We start from the raw sequence: 26920 nt of genomic DNA on the forward strand, positions 1-26920 counted from the left end.
CAGACACTGTCTCACGCTTGCCACATAGAGGGGAACAATCACTTTCCTCAATCTGCTGGCTAACCCTCTTACTAAACCAATCCTGTATCGAGATCTGGAGAACAGCAGCATTGTACCCTTCCCATCAGGGAAGGGCCAGGGACCCACTCCCTGAATGATGAGGGGACTTGTCATTGCTGCTTGGAGAACCTTCTTGCTCAGCCACATCACACCTTTTCCTCTGCAAGTGGTGGTCTCCCCAAGGAGATAAGCTGGGGTCCTGGAATAACAATTAATGAATGTCACACTACAGCAGGACTCTGAAAATGCTCGGTTTACCCTGCTGCAAATAAGCTGTTGCAGTAGTACAAACCTCACTTACCTACCTGTAAAACAAAACTTGACTGCCAAGGGAAGTATATGAAGACCAGTACTACATTGTCTTAACTCTGGGACTTAACATGGACCAGGTTGCCATTTGCAAAGAGCTTTAAAAAATTGGGTGAGGGAGATTAAATGAGTATTTACAAACACCTACAGCTTTGATTCCCTTGTTTAGCCAATTTTGGTGAGCTAGAACAGCAGCTAGATTTCTCTTATCTCTGCAGCCACATATCACAGTGTAAGCCTTTGTGTCATTAATGGTGCAGCACTGCTGTGAAATGTTAATGGTTTTATGGTAATGGTGTTGCGTGGTCTATTCTTACATAAAGCCACTAGTAGAGAGGTCATCATCAGCTTATTTACTTCTATACCAAACACCATAGCCCATGGCACATATCTGGAGATAAAAATGACACATTCTTTCTTTTGCTGGAGCTGAGAACCTCATGGAGAAAGTAGATTATCCATATACACGGCCAATAGTCATGCTATGATCATTTTTAAAAGGATCAGACACTGCAACGTCCAGCAAAGCCTTAATTGAGGTAAAACTTACTTAAAGAGCTTCCTTAAATGACAATCTCCACCTCAGTGCCTAAATGCATCCTTTAGAAGCTGAAGAATTGTATTTTCAGGTTAAATAAAAAAATATTAAATTAAACTGATTCTAAGAAGAATTATATTCAGCACTTTCAAAGTGTTCACCTATGTTACTAACAGGACAAATAACACCCCCCAGGATTCAGGAAGCTTTCATTTCTCTGACTGACTAACACTAAGAGGCTTTTCAGGACTATAACTGAGTGCATAGCAGGACCCTAGGCACAGAAATATCAGCATCTCTGTAAGTGTTACCATCCTCAATTAGTTCTCTCCAAGCCTTGGGGAAACAATTAAGTTCTCATATCCCCATTTTACAGACTGGTTTCTCATAGGCCCAGCTGAGTATTCCCCTGGTTGGACATTCATCCTGCAGTGCTGACAGGCAAAAGCTGCATCTGTTGTGTCTTTAACGGGTTGGGCAGGATACTGTCACTGCTTCTGGCTTGGAGCATACCAGCATAAAGTGTGGGTGTACTAATATAGGAGGAGATGCAGTTGCATAGCCTCTAAAATTCATGCCATTCCCTCAGTAATAGTTGCATGTTGCCCAGAACCACAGCCCAAGTTAAAAATTTCTGACTTGCAATTCACTTTGCAGGTGCATGCGACAGATATAACTCCTGCAGTTTGCACAGGATTCTAAAGTATCTTTGTTCTTTGCTCAACAAAGAGTATGTATGTACAAATGTACACATCAAGACAAATACAGACACATTGCCTCAGCACTCTGGGATGTTTCTTAAAATGCAAGGCATCTCTTCTGAACTTTGGAATCTCTTTACATCTACTTAATTTTCCTACATCATGATTTATCCCATAACTGAATATTCTTCTGCTACAAAAAGACAATTATTTCGCAGCTCCTCCCAAATCATTTTATCTCATTAAGTATCTCCAGATTTTTTATTTCTTGACCAACACCTGATTTCTTTGTTTAATTTCTGGTGTTTTCCTATCTTAACATAGATTCTCCCTGAAGCTTAACAGGTTAAAACACTTTGCTATTACACCCAGGACTCTAGATTTCAGTCCTTGTAGTGTTTTATTAAGTGAACTTTGGGTCTTTAACTAAAGATAAGACAGAGGAAGGGGTTTCTCTGAGATTACACCAATTTTCATAGCACTACTAATGTTCATCTGCATTACAGTTTCTAACAACCAGCTATTACCTACAGTGCAGGAGAGACTTAACAGCAAGGACAGGTATCTATTGAAGCATATCACGGTATAGCACTTCATACTGAGAGCTTCACAACATCAACTGGAAATCATAGATTTTGGGTAGAGAGATCCCCAGGGTACCAATCTTTAGAGAAGCCTGAGACAACAGGCGGTTCTCAGAGATGATGAACATCTACTGGTTCCATTGACTGTGCTGGAAATTAAATGGTTTTCACCACTGGAAATCAGCAGCTTGGTCACAGCCCAGGTAGAGCCAACGTGAAATCTGGAACAGAAGTCGCAATTTCCAGGCTATGCTTCTGTGCTAGCTTTTATCACCTCCATCATTACACTTGGATGATCTCACTCTGTGAGCCCAGCTTAGTACTGCCAATTCTCACATTTGTTTATTTAATCTCATCAGGTGATTTCTTGGAAGCGATTATAGGAACATCTCAGTTCAAAATAAATTCTCAGACTTAATGGTTTCTCAGAAAAGAGCACACAAACGATCTTGCAGGTTGAGAGTACAAACCAAAGGATCTGATGCACACATACACACATATAGATATATACATATTATAAAAGTCAGGATTTTAAATTCAGTCTCACAATTTGAAAAGGTGACAGGGTTTGGCTCGGGTTTTTTTAATGTCTCCAGACAGCAGTATTGATACCCCGATACTCAATCTTCATTCTCACAGATGTCATGTTCCCATTTGCATTCAATTTTGATCTCTCCCAGACTTCTCATATCTTTCTGAATTTCAGGCTTTGACTGAGAGCATTAGGGAATAAAAGGGATAAGCCATGCCACCCTCTTCTAGTCTGCATTTCCCCAAACACAAATGTGTTCAGATCAAAGCCTGTGACACAGGCATAGCTCCATTCCTACACCGTGAGGAATACCTCTTTGTTCTGGGCTTGAATAAAAAGTCAGCGCATTGTATAAATCAGAACAGTAAAGGCTTTGCATCTTCTCTTTCATTTGGCTTAGCAACTTCACCTCTTTTCCCTTCTCACCTTCTTTTACACGCATATACCTTGCAGCCAGCAGCTACGCAAAATATAAAATGAAATATAAACTGAGGCTTAGGAGACAGATGGAGGCTTCACAGAAATAACTTTAGAGGAAAGCAAAGGGAAAGGCAGCCAATGCTTCCAAGTCCGTTACAGAGATTTCTAAGCAAGCAGCTGCTTGAGAAGGCAGCTCGTACTTTTTGTGGGAACGCCCACGCTGCCTGCTATCTTATGTATGCTTTTCTATCACTTCTTATTCATTGTAATACTGCTGGTTTAAATGCCACAGTCCAGTGTTTGTTCTCCTTCCCAGGCAAGAAGATTCACACAGAAGGATGACAGTATTGCAAATGCTACTCTCCAGAAACAAGGCATTGCTATTTTGAAGTTAAATGGTTAATTGTTTCAAACAAAATATGTAGCTGTATAAAACGTGCCTTGAGAACTGGGTCTTCACAGACTTCACCCATTTAGGGACCGACTACCCAGAGTGAGGTTTCTTGGTTTCAAGAATATACCTAAAACACAATAGCGATTTGAACAGGGATCTGATTTATTACAGACAATTATCTGCAAACCTCAGCAGAATAATAATTGAAAAAGAATGCTGAGCTATCTGAGCACAGAAACCTCAGGACACACTCTAGCAAAGAGAGGAAAAATAACCTACAAGTAAATCCTAGAGGAGGGCGGGGGGGAAGCACATTTTACAGAGTGGGTTTACATGAGATTAACTATGAATCATACACAAACCACAAGGGAAGCAGACTGGTTTGGTTTCCAGTACCGTGCAAAATCTGGCATAGTATTTACGTACTTAAAATGCACATCCTGCCTCATGGACAGCAAGCAAGATCTTTCACTCTGGCTGTATGTAGTCTCTTGACCAGCTCTGCTCATTCTGCACTGATCTAGGAATAATCTGTAGAAATATGCATAGGGTCTATAACATCAGTCATGGATGTCACATCCCCTTAGGCCCTGGAAATGGCTGTCAGCAAGCCCTTGGGATTCTTAGTTCTGGAAAGCTTGCAAAGCAGTACTGATGGGATTTAAGATAGCCAGAATCAGGGATGCAAGCAAAGAGCTAGTGACAGCAAGCCATGGTTAGCCAGCATGCTGCAATGTGCAGCATCCTCTGCAACAGGTCTTCAAGGATACAGGGATGAAGCATGAGAAATAAGAGAGCTTCTCCCCATCTGACACAATTAAAGTAGCTTTTAAAATATACATGCTTGGGAGGTCTGCAGTAAGGCATTAGGATTCTTTTGACTGAATCTAAAGAGAAGGTGGTCATACTCTCCATCCTCAGCTTTCGGTGGGCATTAACACTTACTAGAGAGAAGCTCAATAGCGAAGCTAAACAGAGAGTTCCAGATCTGAGGTCAGAGATATCTTGATTACAGTTCTTGGGACAGCCCATTTGATTGGCTTTGGTTGTTGAAGTACGGGTAAAGCCATATGCCAATCTAGTGATGACATTCCCAACAGTAAAATGAAAAAAAGCATAAAATAATTATCCTGACAGAACCATACCTTTGGGAGCCCTCTATCCTCAATCTGTCACTCTTCAAAGGGCAGTTTAAATGAGGCTCAGGAACAGAAGTCCTCTGTTTTCTTGAACTGGCCAATTTCCGTCCTATAATATTCAATTTTCTAGGATCCAGCCGGCACCTTCTACAAGGCCCTCACCATTCTGGGCTACAAACACAACCTTGGGATTCTGACCTGGGTAGATTTACACCACTCACTGACTTCAGCAGAGCTGCACTAGTTAACACAACTTGAAGCCCTGGTATTGCCTTAGGGATGATAAAATGATTGAGGGCTGCACTGAATCAAGCATTTTCCAGCTATTTATTCCCTCTGTCTGCAGAACATCCACCCTTGATCCTTCAGGTTTACCACAAGCCAGGACTGGAAATTTTTGTGTCAATTCTCGTGAAAATTTGGCAATGCACCACTTAGCCTGCTTCCACTGACAAAACAGAGAAGCTGCAATTATTCCAGATATTAACTGATTTTTTTCCTCTCATATACTGTGCGGTTTTTTGTTAGAAGGTTACATCAAGAACTTTTATATTAAATTCCGTCTTTTCTGTGTGGATAATCACTTTTCATTTCACAAGGATTCTGTGGCTCTGATCATCTGCCTGTAAGGCTTTTTTGATCATATAAAATGATACACTTACTTGATTGCTAGATTAGAGAATAAGAGTTGATGCAATTCCTGTTGGATAAAAGAATCTCCAAATTGTCTAAGTGAATGCGTGGTTACTCAGTTATCTCTAAGTGTTCAGGTGCTAGACCACCATTACAAATTCCCATCTAACAGTCAGATGTAACAGAACATACCATATACAAGGATCTCAAAATGCTATCCAAATACTGATGAAACAAGCTTTATCTAATGCTGTGAGATGGGAGAGTACTAGCACAGACAAAGGGACAGGCAGTAAGGCAGAGAGATTCTAGTAGGCCTGTTCAAAATTACCACAGTAGTCTATGTTACAGATTCACGACAGTTACAGCTATATACATCTACAGATATGGATGTATCTATGAGAGAGAGATGATATCCTGAGAAAGGATCATTAGATCACGGTTTCTACCTAAATCGTTAAAGTCAGCAGGGGACTGGTTTGACTGATTGCAGCCTGACAGCTATGAAAAGAGGTTAGCATAATATAATAAACATGAGGAAATTCCAACAACATTTACGCAGGAAAATATTTACTCTTATTTCATTGTCTGTGTTTTTAAGATATCTGTTTTAAACTAACAGCTTCATCTCTTCATTTGATCCTACAAGAAATACCGTTTCTGTATATAGGACAGTAGAGTGTGTTGCCATGGAAATTATTATGATCTACTTAAATTCAACAAATCCAGCCTTATGGGGCATATTCCCCTGAGTATCTTACTTTAATTATTAATGTTCTTTCTAAATAGCAACATCTTTCTGTTTTGACCAAAATCCTTATAAGCAGAGTGAAAAAAATAAACCTGGAAAGTGGAATCCTTTGTTCAGCCGCAAAACAGGTGCAATTAAGCCATGAAGAGGCAAATAGCCTCCGAGCTGCCCTGCCAATGTGCTTCAACTCAAACCTAGACAGATCATCTGGAAGTGAGAAAGTCTCGTTCAGTGCCTGTGTCCATTATGTCCCTGGCCTCTCTGCTGTGATTTCTAGCAAAAAATACCAGCTAGAACAGTGGGGGGTTTTGCAGAGGCATATGATGAGTGAGATCTAAACACTAGATTAATTCATTTCCACATAGCCACCAGTCTCACGTTCATTCTCCAGCCATGCAAGCCCAGTGAAACCATTTAGTCTTTTCCCATTAAATATACCACTAAACCTAAAGCCTTTTAGCCTCAGGGCATTTCCAGCATCCACCTTTCTCCTTCAAGTGTCACCATGAATTCTGCAGGTAGATTTTTAGGAGCCAGATGGTGTTATTCAGGCTCATCTAGCACTGTGGGTCACATAATATGGGTGGCTCATAGGTCTAAGTTAAGACACGCACACAAGTCCTCCCAAGTCCCCAGCAGAAGAGGCAGTAGGACAAGCAGAACCCTTCCATGAGCCGGATGAGGCTCAAGACCCTCAAACTGCTCGTCCACAAAAGGGCCCAAGGCAGAGGGCGTCCCAGAGCAGCCCTGCAGGAACTGCCTGAGGCAGAACAGCAACTTTATAACTGCGGCTGTTTAATGTGACCTGCAGCCTGGGTAAGCTGCTCTCCCCACACGCTCAAAGCAAGTGTTAGGGTACTTGCGCTGAAGACAAAGGTAGCCATGAAATGTTGTGATGACAGGAGAAGGTCTTCCCGTGGTTTCTCTGCTCTTAATCTTGACCAAGTGCTCCCTATGAATCCTCCCTAGAAGGATATTCCTCATGAAATGCCATCTAAGTTTCCGGGTTTTATTCCTCCATGAGTGCTTCTCAGGGACTAACATTCATGAGAGCTTTGCCACAGAAGAGATCAGCCTACACAAAACATCCCAGATCAATCCTGAACTTTTGACCATTGGCTTGGAAATTTCAGGTCAAAATTAATATTTACATTGCCCCTCCAGTTCTACCCCAGAGAGTGTTCTTCATGCCCACACCAGGGTCTATCACATGTAAAGCAGAACTGGTAGTTTAGATGGACAGAAGTTATCACTAAGCCTATTTTACAGGTACCTAATCAAGAAAGAATAAATAGCCTGCCATCTTCTCACAGGGAGTTTGCAGCACCGCTGAATCCAGGCTGTTGGTATTCTCATACAAAATCTGCAGCACTAGTCCTTCCCTCCTCCCTCGTACGAGGCTGGTTATTGGTCAGAAGCCTCTCCCCAAAACATGAGGCAAGAACTATCTGTCAGTTTTTGGCTTTCCTCTGAAAACACTTATTTAGAGGCTGGAAACAAGAAATAGAATAGATGAGCTCAACTGAGCTGAATGAAAGGAAGCAACAGTATGAACTCAACAGAACAGAAGAACTTCTTGAGCAGGAGTTGCAACTGTTTGTTGATGCTGATAGTATTGAATTGCTTGGTAGACTCAAAAGCAGGCTACACACGTTGCCCCGGCATCCCTGGGACCCGTCCAAAAAAGCGCAAAATACCAGACGTGAAGGGCATTCTTTCCAGCTCCTCACAAATAGGTTCTTCAATACTGGTATTGTTGTCCTGCAAAATTTGCCTTTTTGGAAAGCAAAAGATTACTCTTGGCTACATGAGAGAGAAGGGGGAAAGACGGAATGCAGCTTTATTGACCAGTTGATCGATTCCTTCTTTAGAATTGGTTGGTTGCATATTTATTAGCAATTTATTAGCAATTAGTGCATTAGCAAGAAAGTAGGCAGCATTTGAAGAAACAAACCTTTACTAAACATGACACCAGGCCAGCGTTCCCAGCTGTCCCCCTGTCTCCCAAGAGTCAATCTCCAACTCAACACCTAATCCTCTGCCTCCATATAAACGCGTGTGCCTTCTGAAACATAATCCTTGCTCTTCATTTCTGCTTACTGTACAACCAACTTCTCTCCTCCTTCAGTACCATCCTTACCCTTCATCTGGCTATTTGGCAGCTTTGTCCAGCCTGCAGGTCACTGTTTTACCACCCATACGAAATTAAAATCCCTTATCCTCCCCTCTAAATCCTCCAAAATGCAGGTACAAGAAACAAAAAGCAAGGTACCCCACTAAGGAGATATGCCTGCTTTGAGATTCACATCAAAAGATGGAGTTGTTCTGTGTACGAAGCTTAGGAAACTAACAGGCACGTTTCTAGTTCTGGCAAATGGCTCCAGATCTGGAGTGCCCTCCTGGGTCCTGCCTGCAGAATGAGCAAGCATGTCCTGTTATCTCAGTCCTTCTCTTCAGAAGCACACAAGTCATGGAAAGATAAAACACAGTTTTCATTTTGTCACTTCTTCTAGTTCATTCTCACCGCTCTGCTCACCATCTGTTTTGCCTATATTCCATCGGTTTAAATTAGGAGCTCCTCAGAGTGGAATCTTGCCTTACTACATGCATATGAAATGCCAAAACAGAACATGAACGCAGTACCAGTAACAGCTTCACAAAGAAATTAACAAGTAGCACGCAATCGGTCTCATAAATGATTCACCTAGAAGGCAGAGTTGCATTTATTTATATATTATTTATTTCTATATTACTACAGAGCTTTGGAGAACCACCTAGAGAATAAACCCCATTGTCTAGGGTGCTGTAAAATCAAAAATAACTAAATATGAGATCCTGCCCAAAAGAGTTTACACACTAAATAGCATATAAATGATAACAAAAGTATGTGACACCTTCCTCTGCAAAAAGCAGCATGTGATTAACTTCAAGAACACAGGTGATTTAAGTGAGATTTTGCCATGGGTCTTGCTCGCAAAGACCCCGATTACACAATGCATCCCTCCATTGAGCCATTTCATCTCACAAGGCCTACTTGAAATCTGCTCAGTGGCCCTCATCAAGTCAAGCGCAGAGTCAGACAAAAGGAAATCTAAACTCAGATCCTAGCTGCCTTATTAGGACATAGAAGAAATTTTGACATATAAAGGTTCTACAGCAATCCAAACTGGCCAATACTTCTGCAGCACTCAAGTCTTCGCCTACCTTTATAATTAGCCTGAAAGTTCCCAAGATACCACCTCTGTCTGCTGAAAGCATGGAAGCAGAAAGGCAAATGCACCGCTTAGTACCCAGAAGCAATTGCTCAAGAAGGAGGAGGCATGATGATATGCCCTCCTTTGTCTTCTCTGCATCAAGCATTTCCTCTTGACCAAACAGCTCTCTATGCAACACTTCACCTTTAATGGAAGCTCCTTAGAGATGACTGTCTCCCTCTATTAACTGCAATAAGAACACAGAAGAGAGTTTCTCAACCTCTCCTAATCACTGGACGACCTGACCCCTTGAAAGAAACATATAGCTCATTTTACATCCCACTGTTGCTTAAGGATATATGTCAGTCACATGGAATTCGTAAAATGTTGAAATGTTAATAGTTTACAAATCTAGGTTATAATTACAAAATTTGTAACTAAAAGTGTAATAAAAATGGTATCACCTGATGAAATCAGTCAGTACATAACTGACAACTGCCTGTATGAGGGGCTCTGTTTTAGAGCTGGAATGTTTTCATGCACTGCCTGATGTTTTGTGGACTGCCAGCCATCTCCGGACCCCAGGCTGAGTAACTTGGAACTGAATCTCCCTGCTGGCACTAAGTAACCAATTTTAGGTAATGTAACACCTGACTTAGTAGCCTGAATTAGACAGTCTGACTGTTGCATTCTGCTGTCTATGACACTGACAACAGCACGGAGGATCCGAAAGGGAATGGGTCATTACTCACAATATTTAAGCCTTTGGTGCTTTGACTACTTCAGGTAGTGACTATTTAAGTCTGTAGTCTTGTTCTACCCCTACCATACCCATCACAAATCCATAAAACAAACCGCAAACATAATGGCCAATTCCCTTGATCAGATCCCCTTTCATTAATTTATTGATCAAGGACCCTGGAGGAAATATGTTACCTGTTACCACAGGTTTTCTGTGGAATATTGGACACATCACTTGATCTCTCTGTGTCTCAGTGCTCTTACCAGTAAAATGGCAGTAAAAATCATTCCGGTGACACAATATTTACTAAATTAATGCTTCAAAGTACTTCAATACAGTGAAATGGAAAGGGTCACACAAAGGCAAAATACTGTACTAAGGCAGCTGCAAAGGCCAAGCCCCTTAGGTATACTCCACAACTTCTAGTTCGGTAAAACATCCTTCCTTACCAAGCCAGGACTAGTAACATGCAAGAACACCTTCCCCATTGGGGCTAAAAGCATTTCCAGCATGTCTGTGCTTGTGCAGGAAAATCTGGATCACTGTTGACAAAGCAGCAGGTGGCGTTATCCCCTGCAGTGTGATCAGCACAGTCACATTTCACATGAAGGGCAAAGCAAATGTCGCACCTGCGCTGGATGGTCCTCTGTCAGTTAGTGTCACCAACAGGTTCTGCCCCCTCAGCAAAGCCGTAAAGGCTGCAGCAGAGATGCACATGGTGGATGCTGAGCTGGAAGCCACAGAGAACACCTGCTCTTCATGCAAAGGAGAGCAGCAATGCAAGACTGCAAGATCTGTTTCAGAGGGATTACACAACCTTATTGTATAGGTAGTGTTTCTTAGCAAATACTGCATGTATGGCAGGTGGCCTGCCCTCCCCACTTTCCAGCTTCAGGGCACATAAAAGAGTCTACTGCAAACTCATCCCATAGCCTTAGCAGAGAGCTCAAGCCACGCTAGGTCCATTGCTGTATTTTCACATAATTTTGCATCACTGGTGTTGAGGCCTGTACAGAGCAATAAACACCAGAATCCTTCACATCACCTGCCAGCACCAAGTAAATAATGCGGACTGTGCAGAAGGACCTTCACATACATTGTATATATCAACTGAGGGGCTAATGCTGACCTATCAATAACCAAAAGCAAGGGACTGGGCTATGTCTTCATGTGAACAGCTCTCGCCCCCTTGAGCAGATCCTATCCCTGCCTGCCTCTGATAAAAAGGATACAAGTTATCTTTTTCTATCATCATATAACCCCTATTACATGACTACTTTTTTTTGTTGTTCATTCATAAATCTCTTCAGGCTTCCCATATACATGAAAAATGGTAAGAGGAACGATTTGCTAAGTTTCTCTAAAATGGAAATTCATTACTGATATAAGCAGTGTCTTTTGATTAAATCAATGTCTGAGTCAGTGGCACTACGGATTTATAACAGCTGAGGATGGGGGTGGCCAATCTCACCTACCATTGCTAAAATGGCATCACAGTTACCAAGAAAGAGACAGCAGAGGAATTGTGACAAGGAAGGAAATTTCACTCATCCGCTTAAAGAATTCTTTGGTTCCGTTCAGACCTACCTACTTCCAGGGACAGCCAGAAGAAAGGATGCCTCCAATAAAATCCCAAATCCCTGTTACTTCCACACAGGGCCAGAAATTCCCAGTGAACATATCTGAGGTTGCCATCCTATTTCACATCAAACCATAAGAGATCAGACAGGCCATTACTAATATTTTTATTTAAAAGAAAACAAATACAGGAAAAAAACACATAATTAAGGCTGTGGTTTTTCACCATGAAGAACATACTTAACCATTTTATAACAATTTGTAATGCACTTTTAAGCTCCTCACAGCAGGAATTCAAATGCCTAAGTCACACGGCATCATCTCAACTATGAATAACCTGTCTGATCCAGCCTCATTTCTACTGACATCTCCTTCCTCTGCCACATGTTCCAGATTGAAAGGCTTTCAAGAGGCAGTGTGATGTGCCTGACTTCCAGAGTTGGAGCCAAAACCCGTGTTTCTGTTCTGCATGATCCCGAGCACAATAAGCAAGCTCCATGTTTCCAGGAAAAGAATAGGATTTCCATGCAAATACAACAGGTGGCATTTATATATACCAGTTTTAACTTTAAAAAATGCTTTTACGCAACAGCCAAAAGGTATAGCAGACCAGTAACCACCTAGGATTGATACTGATATGCACTGTAGCTGAACTGGACTGCAATAACAAAGACAGATGCCAAGTTCTTCTGCTAGAGTGGCCTCTACCACTTGAAGCAAAAAAGAATCTCATTCAAAATGAATATCAATAAACTGTAGATGGTAGGACATGCCACTGATCCCTTCTGGTCTGCATCAGGGAAGATAAGTTCAGCACAGTTCATTACACTTCACAGATGAGGAAACTGAGATACAGGTGTTCCGGGATGTCCTCTCAGATCTTCCCAGAGGTGATGAATAAAAAAGGGGTTGTAATTAACCCACAGATAACGATGCTATCCCATCGCAGTTATTGTGAGAGATAAAGCAATAAATAACTCCAAGATGCAACAATTGCAATTGCATTGATATCAGACAGCCTTTGTTGGAAAAGTCACCTGTAATCTACTACCATGCGAAAAAGAACATCTTGGGTTTGTTCTTGTCAAGGTGAGTGAAAAAACTACCAGGACCAGAGGAGGATGAGAACTGAGCTCTTAAAGGAAAAAGATATCCAGGGACAGGATTATCTTTTTGGCTTGCATTTGTACAGTACCTAGTACAGATCCTGAACAATAATAAAGTCTTCGACTTTTAACACACAGCTATAGCAGTATATGGTGCTACTCTGAAGTTTTTATCATTTTTCTTCTGGGGATTACCAGCACACAGCTCTGTAGGCAGAATTGAACAAGCCAGCACCCCAGACCAGTGTTAACACAAAGTCCAAACACTAAAGTTGAAATGATGTAAGAGAAGGTTTGCAGTAAGCTGCCCGACTTCCCATTGAAGTGGGTGAGATGCGCTCACAGACTCTTCTCTTTCAGCAACATTTTGGAAATAGAAACTGCCAGGACAGAGATGGTAACAACCAAATCAGAGATACTGGAAGCAACAAAGCACCAAAGAGCCAAAGCAAAGGTTTGCTTTTTGTTTTAAAGCCCTTTATTAGTCGAGTCATATCAGACATATCACCCATGGACATCAGCAGAAGTTGTAAGAGCACAAAGCAATACTGACAGTGTGACTAAAGCACACCACACCACTTCCCTCATAATCCTTATCAGCTAGTAAGATTTGATGAAAGAACAACTAAATAGGCACAAGCAGGGGAAGAAAAAGCCCGACCAGGTGGCCATTCTACTTAGAGCACAGATATCTGTACTGATGGATGCACTAGTGATTCATAATGAGATGGGGAAACCAGATTAGATAGATTAAATCTTTGTCATGATCCTAATATGAAGACCACTGTACAAAAAGGAGTCAGTGACCCACCTATAGTTATCCTGAACGGGTGCAGGCCTGTGCTGTGCTGCACATATAGCTTGGCCTTCTGGTCTACATTGTGCATACCCCTTGGATGCACGATCAACTCAGCTAGTTAATTTTAACCAAGGAACCTGTAGAAAGCTCACACTGGTCATCAGCTATCAAACCACCTGTGTGTCCTTCTCTGCCATCATCTAAAAGTGAGGCAACAAATTCTCTTGTGAAAATCCTTTCCTTTTGATAGTAGAAATGATGAATAGAATTGCCCTTTTTTTTTTTTTTTTTTAAGAAAATCTTTGAAGGATCTCAAAAGACCAACATGTAACCTTCCCACAGACAGATCTGCATGGTGTGCTGCGCCCAGACTGCGGGGAAGTCCCATGTTACACAGCTCAGGGTTTCCAGCATCTGAAGGGCTGTAAAATTAATCATACTCTCCTCTTTTTCTTTATGATGTTAGCTCTACTAAGTGGCATTTTAAGCAATACTGTACACAGTCCAAGTTTATTGCTGGGATCATAACAAAGCAGCACCTCCTGGTGCAAAACACCCTTAAAGGGTGGATATATACTAAGTGGCAACGCAAAGAAAGTGGTGATCAAGCCTGGCTTGCTCTAGGTTTCCTTGCAAAATTATTTTTTAATTATTACTATGACTACTAAATGATTAATATTTACACTGCGTATTCAAATTATAATTTTCTACCGAAAATCTAGTATAAAAAATAATTGGTACCACCCTCTACACAGATGATTTCACACTGTGAGAAAGAGAAAGCTGAAGAGAACAAGAAGGTTTGTATGTTCAGCTAATTACCTGACTGCATGTGTCAACTACTTTATGACCTGCTCCATTAGATTTTTACCCAGTCCATGTGTCTCAGATGAAATCACCTGCGTGTATGTGCAAGTGCCGAGGCAAGTCAAACTACCACCTCTCTTTAGACATTCTTTGTTCTTGAGGATTAGCTGGGTTACGTGATGACAGGTTTTTTCAAAGTGGAAATTAGTCTAGTAGGGAGGCAAGAAAAGCAGCAAGAAAAGACAATACACGCTACATCTCACATTGCTGCCAGAGATATCTGCAGTGATGCTGTTCAAATTAAATCATTTAAATATTGAACATGCTTTCCCAGAATGAAGTGCAAACCCAATAATGGCTAGCAACAGCTGCAGCTGAATCCAGATCATATACCTCCAGGGGCTAAATTCAACTCTGGAACCTGCAAAAATCTTCATATCTGACAGCCACCCAATGTCTTGGTGGTACAGAGAGATAGCTATGATCAAGACAAGGTTTCCTTTAGATGTTTCATCTCATATGGCAAAGAGGAGACCTTGAAAATGCCTTTCCAGAGCTATGCTGACGGTGCAACATCATGGCACATTTCTTTCAGACAAAGAAAGTGACAGGCCCTTGCAGATCCTCTACAGTAACTTAAGAGCACAACAGATGTTCTCCTGAGTCTGCAGTTATACATACTAGACAGAGAAAACTGGCAAATTATTCACCTGATTCAGTGTACTAACCTTGACCAGCCACATTTCCAGAAGGGAGACAGATCAGCCATGCTGCCGCCCCACCTTAAGCCTGAACTCCTCCCACAGGAATTTTCCTAGAGGCACCAAAAATGCTTTTTTCTCACTGAATCTCTTCTCAGGTGGGGCAGATGAACACATACCTCGACCTTGCTCCATTTCCCCCTACTGCCTGGGAAGAATTTCCAGGGAATTTCTACATGTATTCCCACCTACAGCACTTCCAGCCACGGAAAAGCTGTAGGACAAGTGCAAAGAGCCACACGCTGCTCCTCCCAGGCTGACAGGTTAAAGGGAAATCGAGAACGTCTTTTGAGAAGGTGGGCGGCAAGTTGCAAAGAGGAAAGAAATATTTGATATTTCTTTTACAAAAAAAATAAGAGAGGAGAAAGCAGCAGTAGCGGCTGGGGGACCCCGCGGCCGCCTCTCCCACGCCCCCTCGCGAGTCCCAGCCAGCTGCGCCGAGCCCCGCTAACAAAGCTCCGCTGCCTAAATCCACATCCATTTTCCCACCCGCTGATGCTCGATTCCCCCTCTCCCGACCCCGAGCCCGTTCATCGCCGAACACCGGGCGATGCCAACCGCCCTCCTTTTCCCCTGTCACCTGGCGCTGTACAGCGCGGCAGCATTTTGCCCCCCACCCCGTGGTAATTTTCCCACGCTGGAAAATACCATTTGACCCACCTATTTTCGCCCTCATCCACCAAGCAGCCGAGCGCACCATCCTTAACAACAACCTGCTAAATTTAGCCGAGTCGCCGCCACCGCGTATCCACAGCGGGGGCGAGCGGGACAGGCAGCAGGCACGGCGCGGACACCGCACACAGACACACGCACGGACATGCGGGCACACGCGTGCAGGTGCCCGAGCGGCAGCTACTCACACCACTAGCCTGGAGATGATCCATGAGACCATGGCGCTGCGTACCGCAGGGCTGGCTCTCCCGGCAGGGAGGGCTCGCCCCGACTCCTCGCCCGCCGCCGGCCGCCGCCCGAGTGAGCGGGGCGGGCGGCTCGGCCATCCGGCCCCGCAGCCTCAGCGCAGCCTCACTGGCGGCGGCGCCGGCAGCCAACGCGCAGCCGGGCCCGGACGCCGAGATTGGGCAGGGCCCGCGGCCGCCCCCCGCCGTGCTCGGCGCTGCGGGAGGAGGAGGAGGAGGAGGAGCGGACCCCGCCGGCCTCCCCAGCGGGAGACCCCCGGGCGATCGTGGAGGGCGAACCGTGAGAGGGCGGTGGCTGCGCCAGGCGGGCGGGGGTCCCTTCCCCACGCTGCGGCATCAGGCAGACACGCGTGCGCTTCTGGACCACTGCAGGAGAGCAGGACACAAAACAAACCCTATCGACTGTTCATATCAAAGTAAGGACAAAGCTAAGGCAAAGTGTTGATGGGCTTCTTGGATACATAGGAAGAGAGGGATCCCCCTCCACGCCCCAAAGTTTGCAGGCACAACGGACAAGGGTACTAGTCACACGATCCAGGTGAACACCTGTCACCATCAGTGATGACAGCCAGCAATCTCTCCTCCACACTAGTTTTCATTAGGGGGTCTCACAGCTATCAAGTCCAGTTTCCACGAGGAACTTTTGCCCACATGCAGAACAGACAGTGGCTTGACCTGCAGGTTGTTCTTCCCTAAGTTTCCTTTGGGTTCTTCTTTTCCTTCACTATGTTGGCACATGCCAAATGGGATTAGGTTGTCAGAAATCATCTTCCACTGCTTTGTTTTTTTTCTTCTATCAGAAGCATACGTGCCTATGGGAATTCGTTAAGTGTTTTAGTCTTGCAGCAATCCTTAGCTCCCTCTCAAGCTTGCCACCATCAGCCCAGCCGCAAGCTTCACTTGGAGGCTGCTCCGTGGAGCTGTTGGCCTGGTTTCAGGCGTTAGTGCCAGGGCTCCAGCCACCCTGGCTGCACCACAGGATCCCTGCCTCCATGCCCGACACATTGTTCTTTTCTAGGACTGTGCATCTGCAGAAAATTTTCCCCATCATTCTGAGACAGCGTAGCTGAAAGAGGCTGAAATTCCCTAATGTATCGTGAGAAATCTGTGAGAAAATCTTCTAGGGACAGACTGAACATTTCAAACGAGAGGTAGCAAAGCTAGGAGCTGATCACAGACTTCTCCAGCCCCAGGTGGCCACAGCCATCCCCACACTCCTGTCCATCTCCACAGGAGGATGTTCATCACACAATATCCAGCCCTTACCTAACACCTTTCTTCCATTCAGCTCAAAGTCCTCTATAACAGAATCATCTTTTATTATGTAGGCTCTCTGGACGTGGTTCCCAGAAAAACAATAGCACCGATAGTCTTCAGCTAAAGCTGCAGGTACAGACATACATGTAGTTGAACTTCAGCACCTCTAAAAATTATCTTCTAGGGCGAGCATCTACACCGCCACATTGCTCTTCTCTCTGCAGTGGGTCTGTTCCTCCACCAGAGGGACCTTCCACCTCACGCTGTGACCTGTAACAAACTGTTACCTCCTCGGTTACAGCAGCATATCTGCCACAAACACCGGTATTTTCTGGTTACAGACAGGCTGTGAAGCACCGCTGGAGGTACGGGGCCACGACCAAACATTCCTGCCTCGGGGACTGCAAGGGCCTACAGTGTCAGCATCGCTACAGCCAGCATTTTCACTGCTACACAAGCACCACAAAGACAGGAGTGGATGGTCTGTTGCAGTAACTAAGTGTAAATTAGCCGTCTTCTCCAGACAAGATTGCTCTCTGGAAGAAGGGCTTTCTCTCCAAAAGAAGTCATTAGGTCATCTAGCTCAAACTCTAAAGCAGTGAATCATCCCGTGGCTGTCTTGCTTGTGTATCATAGCCAGATAAGTACTTGGAAATCTGTTATCCTTCTCCAAGATTTTTTCATGTATGAGGATTATTTAGTGTGAGATTTTAGACTGCATGTTGGCAGACACTCCACAACATTATTACAGTTAATTATGTGATATTATCAAGTATAAGGCACAAATCTCTCTGCACAAATATTTGTGTAATCACCACAGAACTTGCCACTTTAGTACTTAATGTGTATTTCAAGCATAGAAAAATGGACCAACAGAAGAAGATACTGGATCATAAAGACAGAGGACAACACCCAAAGCTGCAGCAAAACATTTTAGTGCCCAAAGCATAACTCAGTCTCATGCCCTCTTGGCTTCTTCCAGCCTCTTCCAGCTCACCATGTTTCCTGCAACTCCTGCTAGTCGCCATCACTGCTGGCCTGCAGCTCTCTTTTCTGGGCAGCAACCATCAGAAAGACTTGAAGATTTTTCTTTCTGCTTGGCAGCTCTGACAGGGGTAAGCAGGACACAGACCCCTCTTGTGCTGCTGCCTTGTACACAACTGACACAATCACCACCTGATGATTGTTGACTGATCTTAAGCCTCAAATGTACACAGATAGTTAACAAGGTAGTCTGGTGATAGAAAACCTAATGAGCCTGACAGTGTGAATGCAGGGAGCTTTACCTAAATAACTATTTGGTAAACAGAGGGTGAAGGGGAGAAATTCAGCTTTACTGAGTCATCAGTGGAAGGGTGACAATGCCCCCTACCTACTCTTCATGGGCTGCATTTTAGGATGCATCAGGTGCCTCTGTGACTGTAAGCTTGGCATATGACATCCCAAGCATCCTGGAAAGAGGCTTTACTTGAAGAAAGCCTTTCCTTTGCCATTAAACTGCCTGACACAGTCTATAAAGAAATAACGGAGAGACACAAGAAGAGTTAAAGCTGTAGGGACAGATATGAACTACTTTACACAGCTAGCTCAGCAGAGAGACCACCCAATGCTAGTAGAACATTTTGGAACAGCTTTAGCAATGGAAGAAGGTCAGGCAGTGAAAAATCCTACACAGATTGCACAATTAGATAGTTTGATCTCTGTTCCCCAAATAACAAAATAAACCAGCTTTGCTAATGAAGGCAGAGCCACCACCCTTGCCCTAAATACTATGCAGCCTTCTCCTAGCAACTACTTTTCCTGAGCAATTCAGAGCCATGGAAAAGTCAGATCCCCCCAACAGCTCTACCATAATCAGACTCATTCCTCTTTGGCCCCAGGGAGAGGGGATGTCAGCCTTACAGTTGAACAACAACTGCCAACCCAAGACTTCTTAGAACAAGAGGAGTTACTGATATACATGCACAGGGCACTCTGTTACCAAATCTAGAAAAGGTCAGGAAGTAGCATGCCCAGACAATTCTTTTCAAGAAGGAATGTCCTCCAACAGACCGAATCTACATGAGAGGCATTTCAGAACAGCTTGAGAAAAGCAGACAACCTAGCTAGGAAATGTCTCCAGGTATAGAGAAAAATATCAGACAGGAAACCTGTGGTGCTGTTTAGGTGCTGAAGTTCATGTGGAGAAAAAATAACAAAATGAATATAAACATAAAATATACATACATGCAACAGAAACAGTGCACACATATATTGTATATTATTGTTACAGTACCTAAAAAGTATTATGAGAAGAAAGATAGTCTGGTCAGGAAATAGATATTCTGCATGCCATCATGGACTATGTATATACACACATATATAGATACATATGCTTAGCCTCTTAGAAGAGAAATGTTGGGTCTTCCACCCACTGGAAGAGAATGGGTGATCTCTTGCATTTGTCTCCTGGCTCCTACTTGGGAAGCAAAAGGAAAAAGAAAGAAAGAAAAATCTAAAAAGATAATGTGGACATTTAGAGCAGAAATCCAAGAAGAACGCAGCTCCTGAACACAGTAATAAAAAATGCCCATTTCTAAAACTACAGCTTTACTAACAGATACGGACTAGATGTGAAAAGGTTAATCCTGCTCTATGGGGAGTATTGTTAAAGCATGTGGAGACAGTCAGCATTTCCTGGCTGCCATTTCCATCTTTATTATTGAATTACTTTCTTCAGAGCTACGGCCATTAGCAAAGAAAGATTAAGAAATGCCTATTTTGACTCAGAAGTGGTGTGGTCTGGCATTTGAGCTGGGAACCATGACTGCTGAGAAGCACTCTTCATTCTCAATGACTCACCACGAGAGCTTGGGGAAAACATGGAGACCAGCATGCTTGAATGCATCATTTGACTTTGGATAACCAAAATGGCATAGCTTAGCCCCAGATATTCTAATACAAAACTCTGCAGTACAGAATTCAGTCACTGGTACTCAGTATCTCCAAATACTAAGCTCTAAATACCTCAAGTCATGTATCAAAACTGTCTTCTGAGAAGTCTGTTCTTTGCTTCCCATGTCCCCTTCTGTAACTTACATGATACAAGACGCCTCTGCCTTGGAATAAATCCACGTGTCTTAGATTAATTCATTAGTGGCTGTGAGGCATCTGCAGAGCCTCCAGCTCCACAGGAAATTATCCCAGTTCAGCATGTTTTCCATTCTACTATTTCAGAATGAAGAAAATGCTTGGATTACAGTGTTTTATAAACTGATGAAAAAAGGACTGTGTCTTAGACTGGAACTTGGGTTTTCAGCCTTAAAAGCCAATAAATTACCACTATTACAGTACTTCTGACACTCAGATTAGTTTTCTTGTCCCTTGTTACCTGCTACCATCTTCCCACCTCGGCCCAGTCAGGCACAACCATCGGGTCTATTCCATGTCTCCAAATGATCTGCCTGTCACTGTTTATGTCCTAAACACCCTGCTCAGACATCTTACAGCAAAAATGTAAAAAGAAAGGAAACAGTTAAAAAAATTATGTATGAGTAAACAAAACAGTGATCAGAAAACAGATTGTTGGAAGAGAGATCTTATGTATCAAATTGTATAGCCTCCTGGTATAGCAGGTAAGAAGAGACACCGCTGCCACCTCTTAGGGATGTGACATACAACTCCCTTATTTTTATGAACCACCTCTCCCCCTGTCCCTGCCAGACAAGAACATACTCACATATTTGATAGAGGCTGCAAACAAAGAGGAAAACATGCTGCTCAGAAATCTTGGTTGGATGCTTGGAGAATGTCAGCTTGGGATTTCCCCAGAGCCGGTTCAAATCCTCACCATCTTCCTCATAAGACTTTTCTTCTCCATGAACACTAGCTCTCTGAATGTCTGCTGCAGTCAGAAGGCAAGCCTGACAGAGATATTCCCTCTGTTAAGGAAAGTAAAGTTCTAAAAGAAGAACTGCAAGAGCAACTTTAATAATAAAGCATACTCACAAAACTGGAAAGCAGCAGCAAGACCAAGGCTATTCTAGCTTTAAAACGAGATATTTAATCATTCTGAAAAAGTAAAGGGAAAGGGCCACTTCCTGGGCAAACTACTGTGGATGATGCATACTGAGTCAAGACCAGGGGAAGGTTACTCTTTAAATTTTCTGCTGTGTGCTTCTCTGAGCCCTGATTATCAGCTATTGCCAGAGAGGACATACTAAGACGCACAGACCTTTGGTCTGATCCAGTATATCAGTTCTTATATTCTTGCATAGGAAGGATGGGCTTTTTTGAATTTTGTTACTGTATAGCGTTTAATAATGACTACAATACAATAGTAAGTGTACTGAAGGATGACTTGACCATGTTCCTGCCCTTAAACCAGACACAGAGAGAAAGGAGGAAGGTAATTAAGTGTTAGCGTGAACATGACATTTGCTAAAGAGGGATATTGAGAGAAATATGGTCAGTGCATGGCTTTGAGGTTTCACTGAGGCGCCATGCACATGGTAATGTTAAAGACAACAAAAAGCTGTAAATAATGAGCAAAAGGGGCCTCTGTCATGAGCAGAAGAGACAAGGTTTCCTTCAAGGAAACAGAAAAGGAAAGTGGGGAAGGCTGTGGACAGCCCTAATTATGTTAGGAAAAAGCCAAAGGACTGCTGCAGACCGGTCTCAGCAGTTTCTAGAGACAAGCTGTCTTCATGGACTGATGTAATAAAAAAATTGAAGGCAATAAGTGAGTAAAGCAAAGTGGGCTACCAACCAGTTCGGTATCACAGGCACGGCTCTGTTTAGCAGCATCCCTTACATAGGTGAAATTACTAGACTACCATGGTTTTGTAAAAATATGCTTTAATAACTGTATAAATAACTTCACTGTAAGTTTTAATAAAGAGCTGCTATTGACCTTCAGGATCAATTTAAATCCCAGCACAAACCCGGATCTGGCAACTACAGATTTCAATTTCGAGCAGTGCCCCGAGGGAGGCAGAAGGAATCTTGCTGCACTGGCACACCTGGCAAAGATGCCTTCCCTTAAGAGCTGCTCAGAAGTACCTGCCGGTGAGCAGCAACCTCACTGTGAGTGCACTTATTTCTCCAGGGGTTTTCCCATACTTCTACCAGGGCTTTCTTCCTCCTCCCATATGCCACAATACACCTACCTCTCCCATGTGTGTCCTATTCTGCTCCTCTCAAGGTATGCAAACTACCCACTGCTTTATAACTTCTTTCTCCACAGTTATAAATGCAAAGAGAAATGCTAAGGGTCAAAGCACATTAAAGACACAGACTCTTATACTATGTATAGTCATGAACATGAAATTCCACCACACTAAGCTAGCTCCGGTTTTATTTAATTCTGGAAAAGGTAAAAAGGATGTCAGGGAAAATATGCCTCTTTATCTGGAAAAGTTTTATATCCTGACTGCAGTCAGGATACATGAAAAACTTGCAGTATCATCCTGCTTCTCCCTCTCTCATTATGTGGCAGTAAGAACAACAATTAATTGTCTTCCAGGGACAAAAAAGGCTAAGCTCCAAAATTGAAATGGAAAAAAGCAGCATCCAAACTTAGAGGCTTCAGAAGAAAGACAAAGGAAAAATACACCCACTGAGATAAAAATTTTCAAGTTACCTTCTATAGGCTATTTATAGAGGACTCAATCCCTATAAACATTGCTCCCTTTTGAAGACTTACAATATCTCACTTTAACGCCACTATTAATGAGACCAGGTAACAGTTTCTTTGCTAGTATCTGCTTACAACTTCCAAAGGTCAGAGTGAATGGCGCAGGATGGCATGTAGAGCACTCCCAACATTTGATTCTGGGAAGTGGTAATATTCTAACAGGTTTCTGAAGGGTGTGTGTGTGACAGAGCAAAGCAGCAGTTTTCCCCCACAAATAGTGATCACAAACAGACACAAACAGTCTGTCTGCTTAGCACAATATTTGAAAAGGCTACAGCTGAAAATGGAAACTCAGACTCCTAGAAGTCTGTACTTCAATACCGCAAACTACTTTACAAAGGTAACGAAGAGAAAAAAAGACAACAACCAACTGCTTAAAAAAAAAAAAAGAAGCCTCTGTGCTCAATTTCCATTTTCCATATCAGTCTCCAGCCAGAAAACTGCAAGTTCCAACCTCTCAAGCTGCTAAGAGAAGCATTTGCAAGCACATGTTCTCCCTCCCTCTTCCTCCACACTCCCGTAAGAGATTCTTAATTGCAATGTATGCAGGTGATGGAGCGTTTCCTGTACTCTCTTCTCCCTCAGATCCCATTTCAGCCATCCTCTGTTGAAAATATTTCCAATGTCTACCACAGCTGAGAGATTCTCCAAGTGACACTGAAATTAAATGGACAAAATAAAGCCAGTGAATAGCACTGCCAAGAGTAGGATTGTGAAGGTGTATCTATATCGTGGGAGAAGTGTGACAGCAAATCACAGAGTTTCCCAGAACTACCCTGAAATCAGTTAGGGCACTGATAAAGGTGTTGCTGTAGCAATACTGAACTTACTCTGAGACAGCTACACAAGCATGTCCTCAGTAGCCACGGGGTGATTTTCAATTCATGCTGAGCTCCATGCCACTGAGGCTACACCTGACTTTGTAGAATAACTGAATAATTTAGGTTGCAAGTAGCCTGTGGAGGTCATCGGGTCCTACCTCTAGCTCAAAGCAGGGCGAACTCTGAAGATACATTACACTGGGGAGGGCCTTGCCTCCAGCTATATTTTATAAAGTAGTCTAGACATGACTTTGTGAGCTGCGACTGCTACAGCGTAGTGGGATGTGAGACAGTTTTAACCTTACAACAGCTCTGCAGAACTGGTGTGGCAGGCAGAGACCTGAAGCTGTCTTAGCACTGAAGTAGTCTTCCCTAGTGGCAGCAGCAAACCAGCTATCAGGCTGCTGTGCAACAGGTTGTGTTACAAACATCTTACTGGGAACAGCCAGGTCAAGACATTGTCCTTTTGAATGGAAAACTGGTTCTGCAGAAGTCAAGCGCATTCCTTCTAGTCACTGTAGGCAAGAGGATTTCAAACACTGGTTTGGGGCTATAGTAAACACACATGGTGGGCAGCTGCAGCCATTACTTAAGAGTTTATCCCTGTAATATCCTTTGTTAATCTAACTACAATGATCAAGGGATATGGAACATACTCAACATACCCATAGGGTGCATGTTAGATTAACAGGATTACCTGTTGATGATGGTAATACTACACTGTATTTATTCAGCACTTCTCTGATGAACAGAAGGTACTTTTTAAAGGTGGGTAAATATTTGTTAATCCCAGAGAGGGAAATGTAAATGCGAAGAGGTTAAGTAATAATGCCAGTTCCATAGAGTGAACCCGTAGCAATATCCCTAGATGCCTGCTCTAATGCAGCATATCTTAAGCCATCGGTTGATACAACCTGATCAAAAAGTCCTAACAATTACAGCACATCATGGTTTCTTATGCTGACAGTCTGCTTATAAAGCCACATTTCTATTGCTAGTTAAGCCTCCATTTTCACTACTTGCTTTTTGCTAACTTTGAAAGAGTCTATAGAAAATATATTTGGGGAGCAAGCATATAGGTTATGACGGTAAACCTAGAAAAGGTACTGTAGCACATCTAACACACTGTGATATGGAATAGTCACATGAAAGCATTCTGAACCTTATCTTTTATAGCCTATGTTCATAAATTATTATTTTGCATTTCTTGTGTGCAAACAATAGATGTGTTTAAAGCACTCTGATAAAATAATGAACTTGAAGTACAAAGATTTCTTTTTTCCCCCTCTTTAAAAGATCCTTTACGGCCACAACCAATTCCTGTGATTCCTGTCTTTAGACATTTTCTTCTAATGTTCTTAAGGTCATTTGTGCCACTGGAAACCTGTGAACCCTGAACATACACTATACTGCTTATTAGCTCATTACTGCCTCATACTAGCATTCACCCACAGCAGCTTTCAGCGAAAAGGGAAAAAAAAAATTCAATGCCTACCTAATTTGGACAACAACGTGTAAACCACAGAGTAGCACAGACATCATCCCACCTTATGTTTGTATCTAGTTCAGCATTTACTACAAAGGAAAGGGTGGAACGTAGGTCAATAATCAGGGACCTCTACAGCAAACAAAGAAGATCAGACACCTCTGAGGGATAGTTTGTCCCACTTACTCTAGACACCTATTTTAGTATTAATCTCCTTCTGGAAATGTTTTTCTTCGTTCCCTGCAGAGTAAGCCTAGACAACGAGATGCCTGCTGGTGGATAAGTTCATCAAATGCATACTTTTTGTATTGGCAGTTTGTGACCTACATGTTATACAAAATGAGACAAGTCCTACCTCTGCTGCAACCAGAGGCATAATGCTAATCATCTTAATGGTGTGAGTCAGGGAAACTAACACCTGACATACAATCATGCCTTCTGAAATTCAAACTTATGAGCTGAATATTTTTTTTCCAACATTGCATTTACAAAATCCCTTTCAGCTTTGCCAGTTATTTCAATCACCTAAAATATTTTTCTACTTGTTTTTGAAACAAATCCACCTCCAGCCATCCCAAGGCAGACATACAGGTTTTAAGCTCCTCCTCATTGTTTATGTGTCCAAGTTCGTTGGACAACACAGTCTGGAGTAATTTGGCTGCATCTCATATTCTCATTAGAAAACTGCAGCTGTAAATTTCGTTCTGTGATAAATTGTGCACAGGAAATAAGAGTAAGAAGCAGCACTAGAAACCCATGCTGCAGCACAAGTTCCTCTGCAAAGGAAACTGGAAAATGTCATTTCCCTTTTTTGTACAACTGCAGTTAGGTAATTATGCTATTTAGGGCATTAGATACTGGGAAGCAAGAAAAGTTCAATTTTGCCTTTTTATGCTTTTTAGAAGAGATAAGAGACAAGACAGACTGCAACCTTCCTCTTATGATAAGTCGAGGCTGACATATGATCTCTTAAAAAAAATCAGTGGATGAAATTCCTGGTTTCACTGGAGTCAGGAATTTGCTTAAGAACTACTGTTTTAATTTTAGGCACAAACCTCTACTGCCAAAGTCTAGGGTTTGGAGAACAGCCATTAGCCTCTGACAACTGTGAAGAGAGACAGTTCAGGAAAAGACACTATTAGGTTTCACTGGCATGTAGTTGACTTGGGGAGCTTTACAGAGAGCAGTGGGAAATTACTAAGTGCTTTATAGTGATAAATACAGTGACGCATATCATAATTACTAGTTCCAGTATCAATGCCCAGCTATTCTGCAGGCTTCAGCTTGGAATTCAGTTGCCATCCCAGTGGCCTTACAAGCTGTCCAGTGCTTCCTTCCACCGGGCTGGTAGTGCAGAGTGCATCTCCCTCAGCACATGGCAGGAGAGCCAAGACTGAAAGAGCATCAGAAACAATCCATAATTTACAGCTGTATCTGTTTTTTAAGTGATACTGTTGCATTTGTTCTTGCTATTTAAGCTGCAGAGAAATCACAATGCCTATTTCCAGTTTCTGGAATAAAAGTAGAGGGAAGGTGTGAGCCAGTTTGAAGGCACAGGTGTGTCAGCTGCTTTGATTTTGCTTTGAATATATTTTACTCAATATCTCTACTCTCACAAATTATTTCTTGCATTGTCCCTTTTTTTGAAACAGATGACAATTCCAATTTAATATTAAATATCTTCTGGGGAAAATTCTTAGCAGCTGCTTCACAATCA

The 26920-nt window shown here is 42.7% G+C and overlaps 1 protein-coding gene across 2 annotated transcripts in view; it reads right to left on the reverse strand.

Annotated features, from left to right (window-relative positions):
- Positions 1-16100, reverse strand: part of REEP1 (receptor accessory protein 1) — a 70925-nt gene extending 54825 nt beyond the window's left edge. Inside the window, exon 1 of one of the 2 annotated variants that reach the window (XM_054202671.1) lies at positions 15909-16100. In XM_054202671.1, coding sequence (XP_054058646.1) covers positions 15909-15940 — 32 coding nt within the window. In that variant the 5' untranslated portion in view covers positions 15941-16100. Of the gene's footprint in view, positions 1-15708; positions 15880-15908 lie in introns of those variants that run through there. The other variant, XM_054202672.1, reaches the window with a different exon arrangement.
- Between the last annotated feature and the right edge of the window lie 10820 nt (positions 16101-26920).

This window comes from Rissa tridactyla, chromosome 5, assembly GCF_028500815.1.
Source record: "Rissa tridactyla isolate bRisTri1 chromosome 5, bRisTri1.patW.cur.20221130, whole genome shotgun sequence".
In the NCBI taxonomy this organism is placed as follows: domain Eukaryota; kingdom Metazoa; phylum Chordata; class Aves; order Charadriiformes; family Laridae; genus Rissa; species Rissa tridactyla.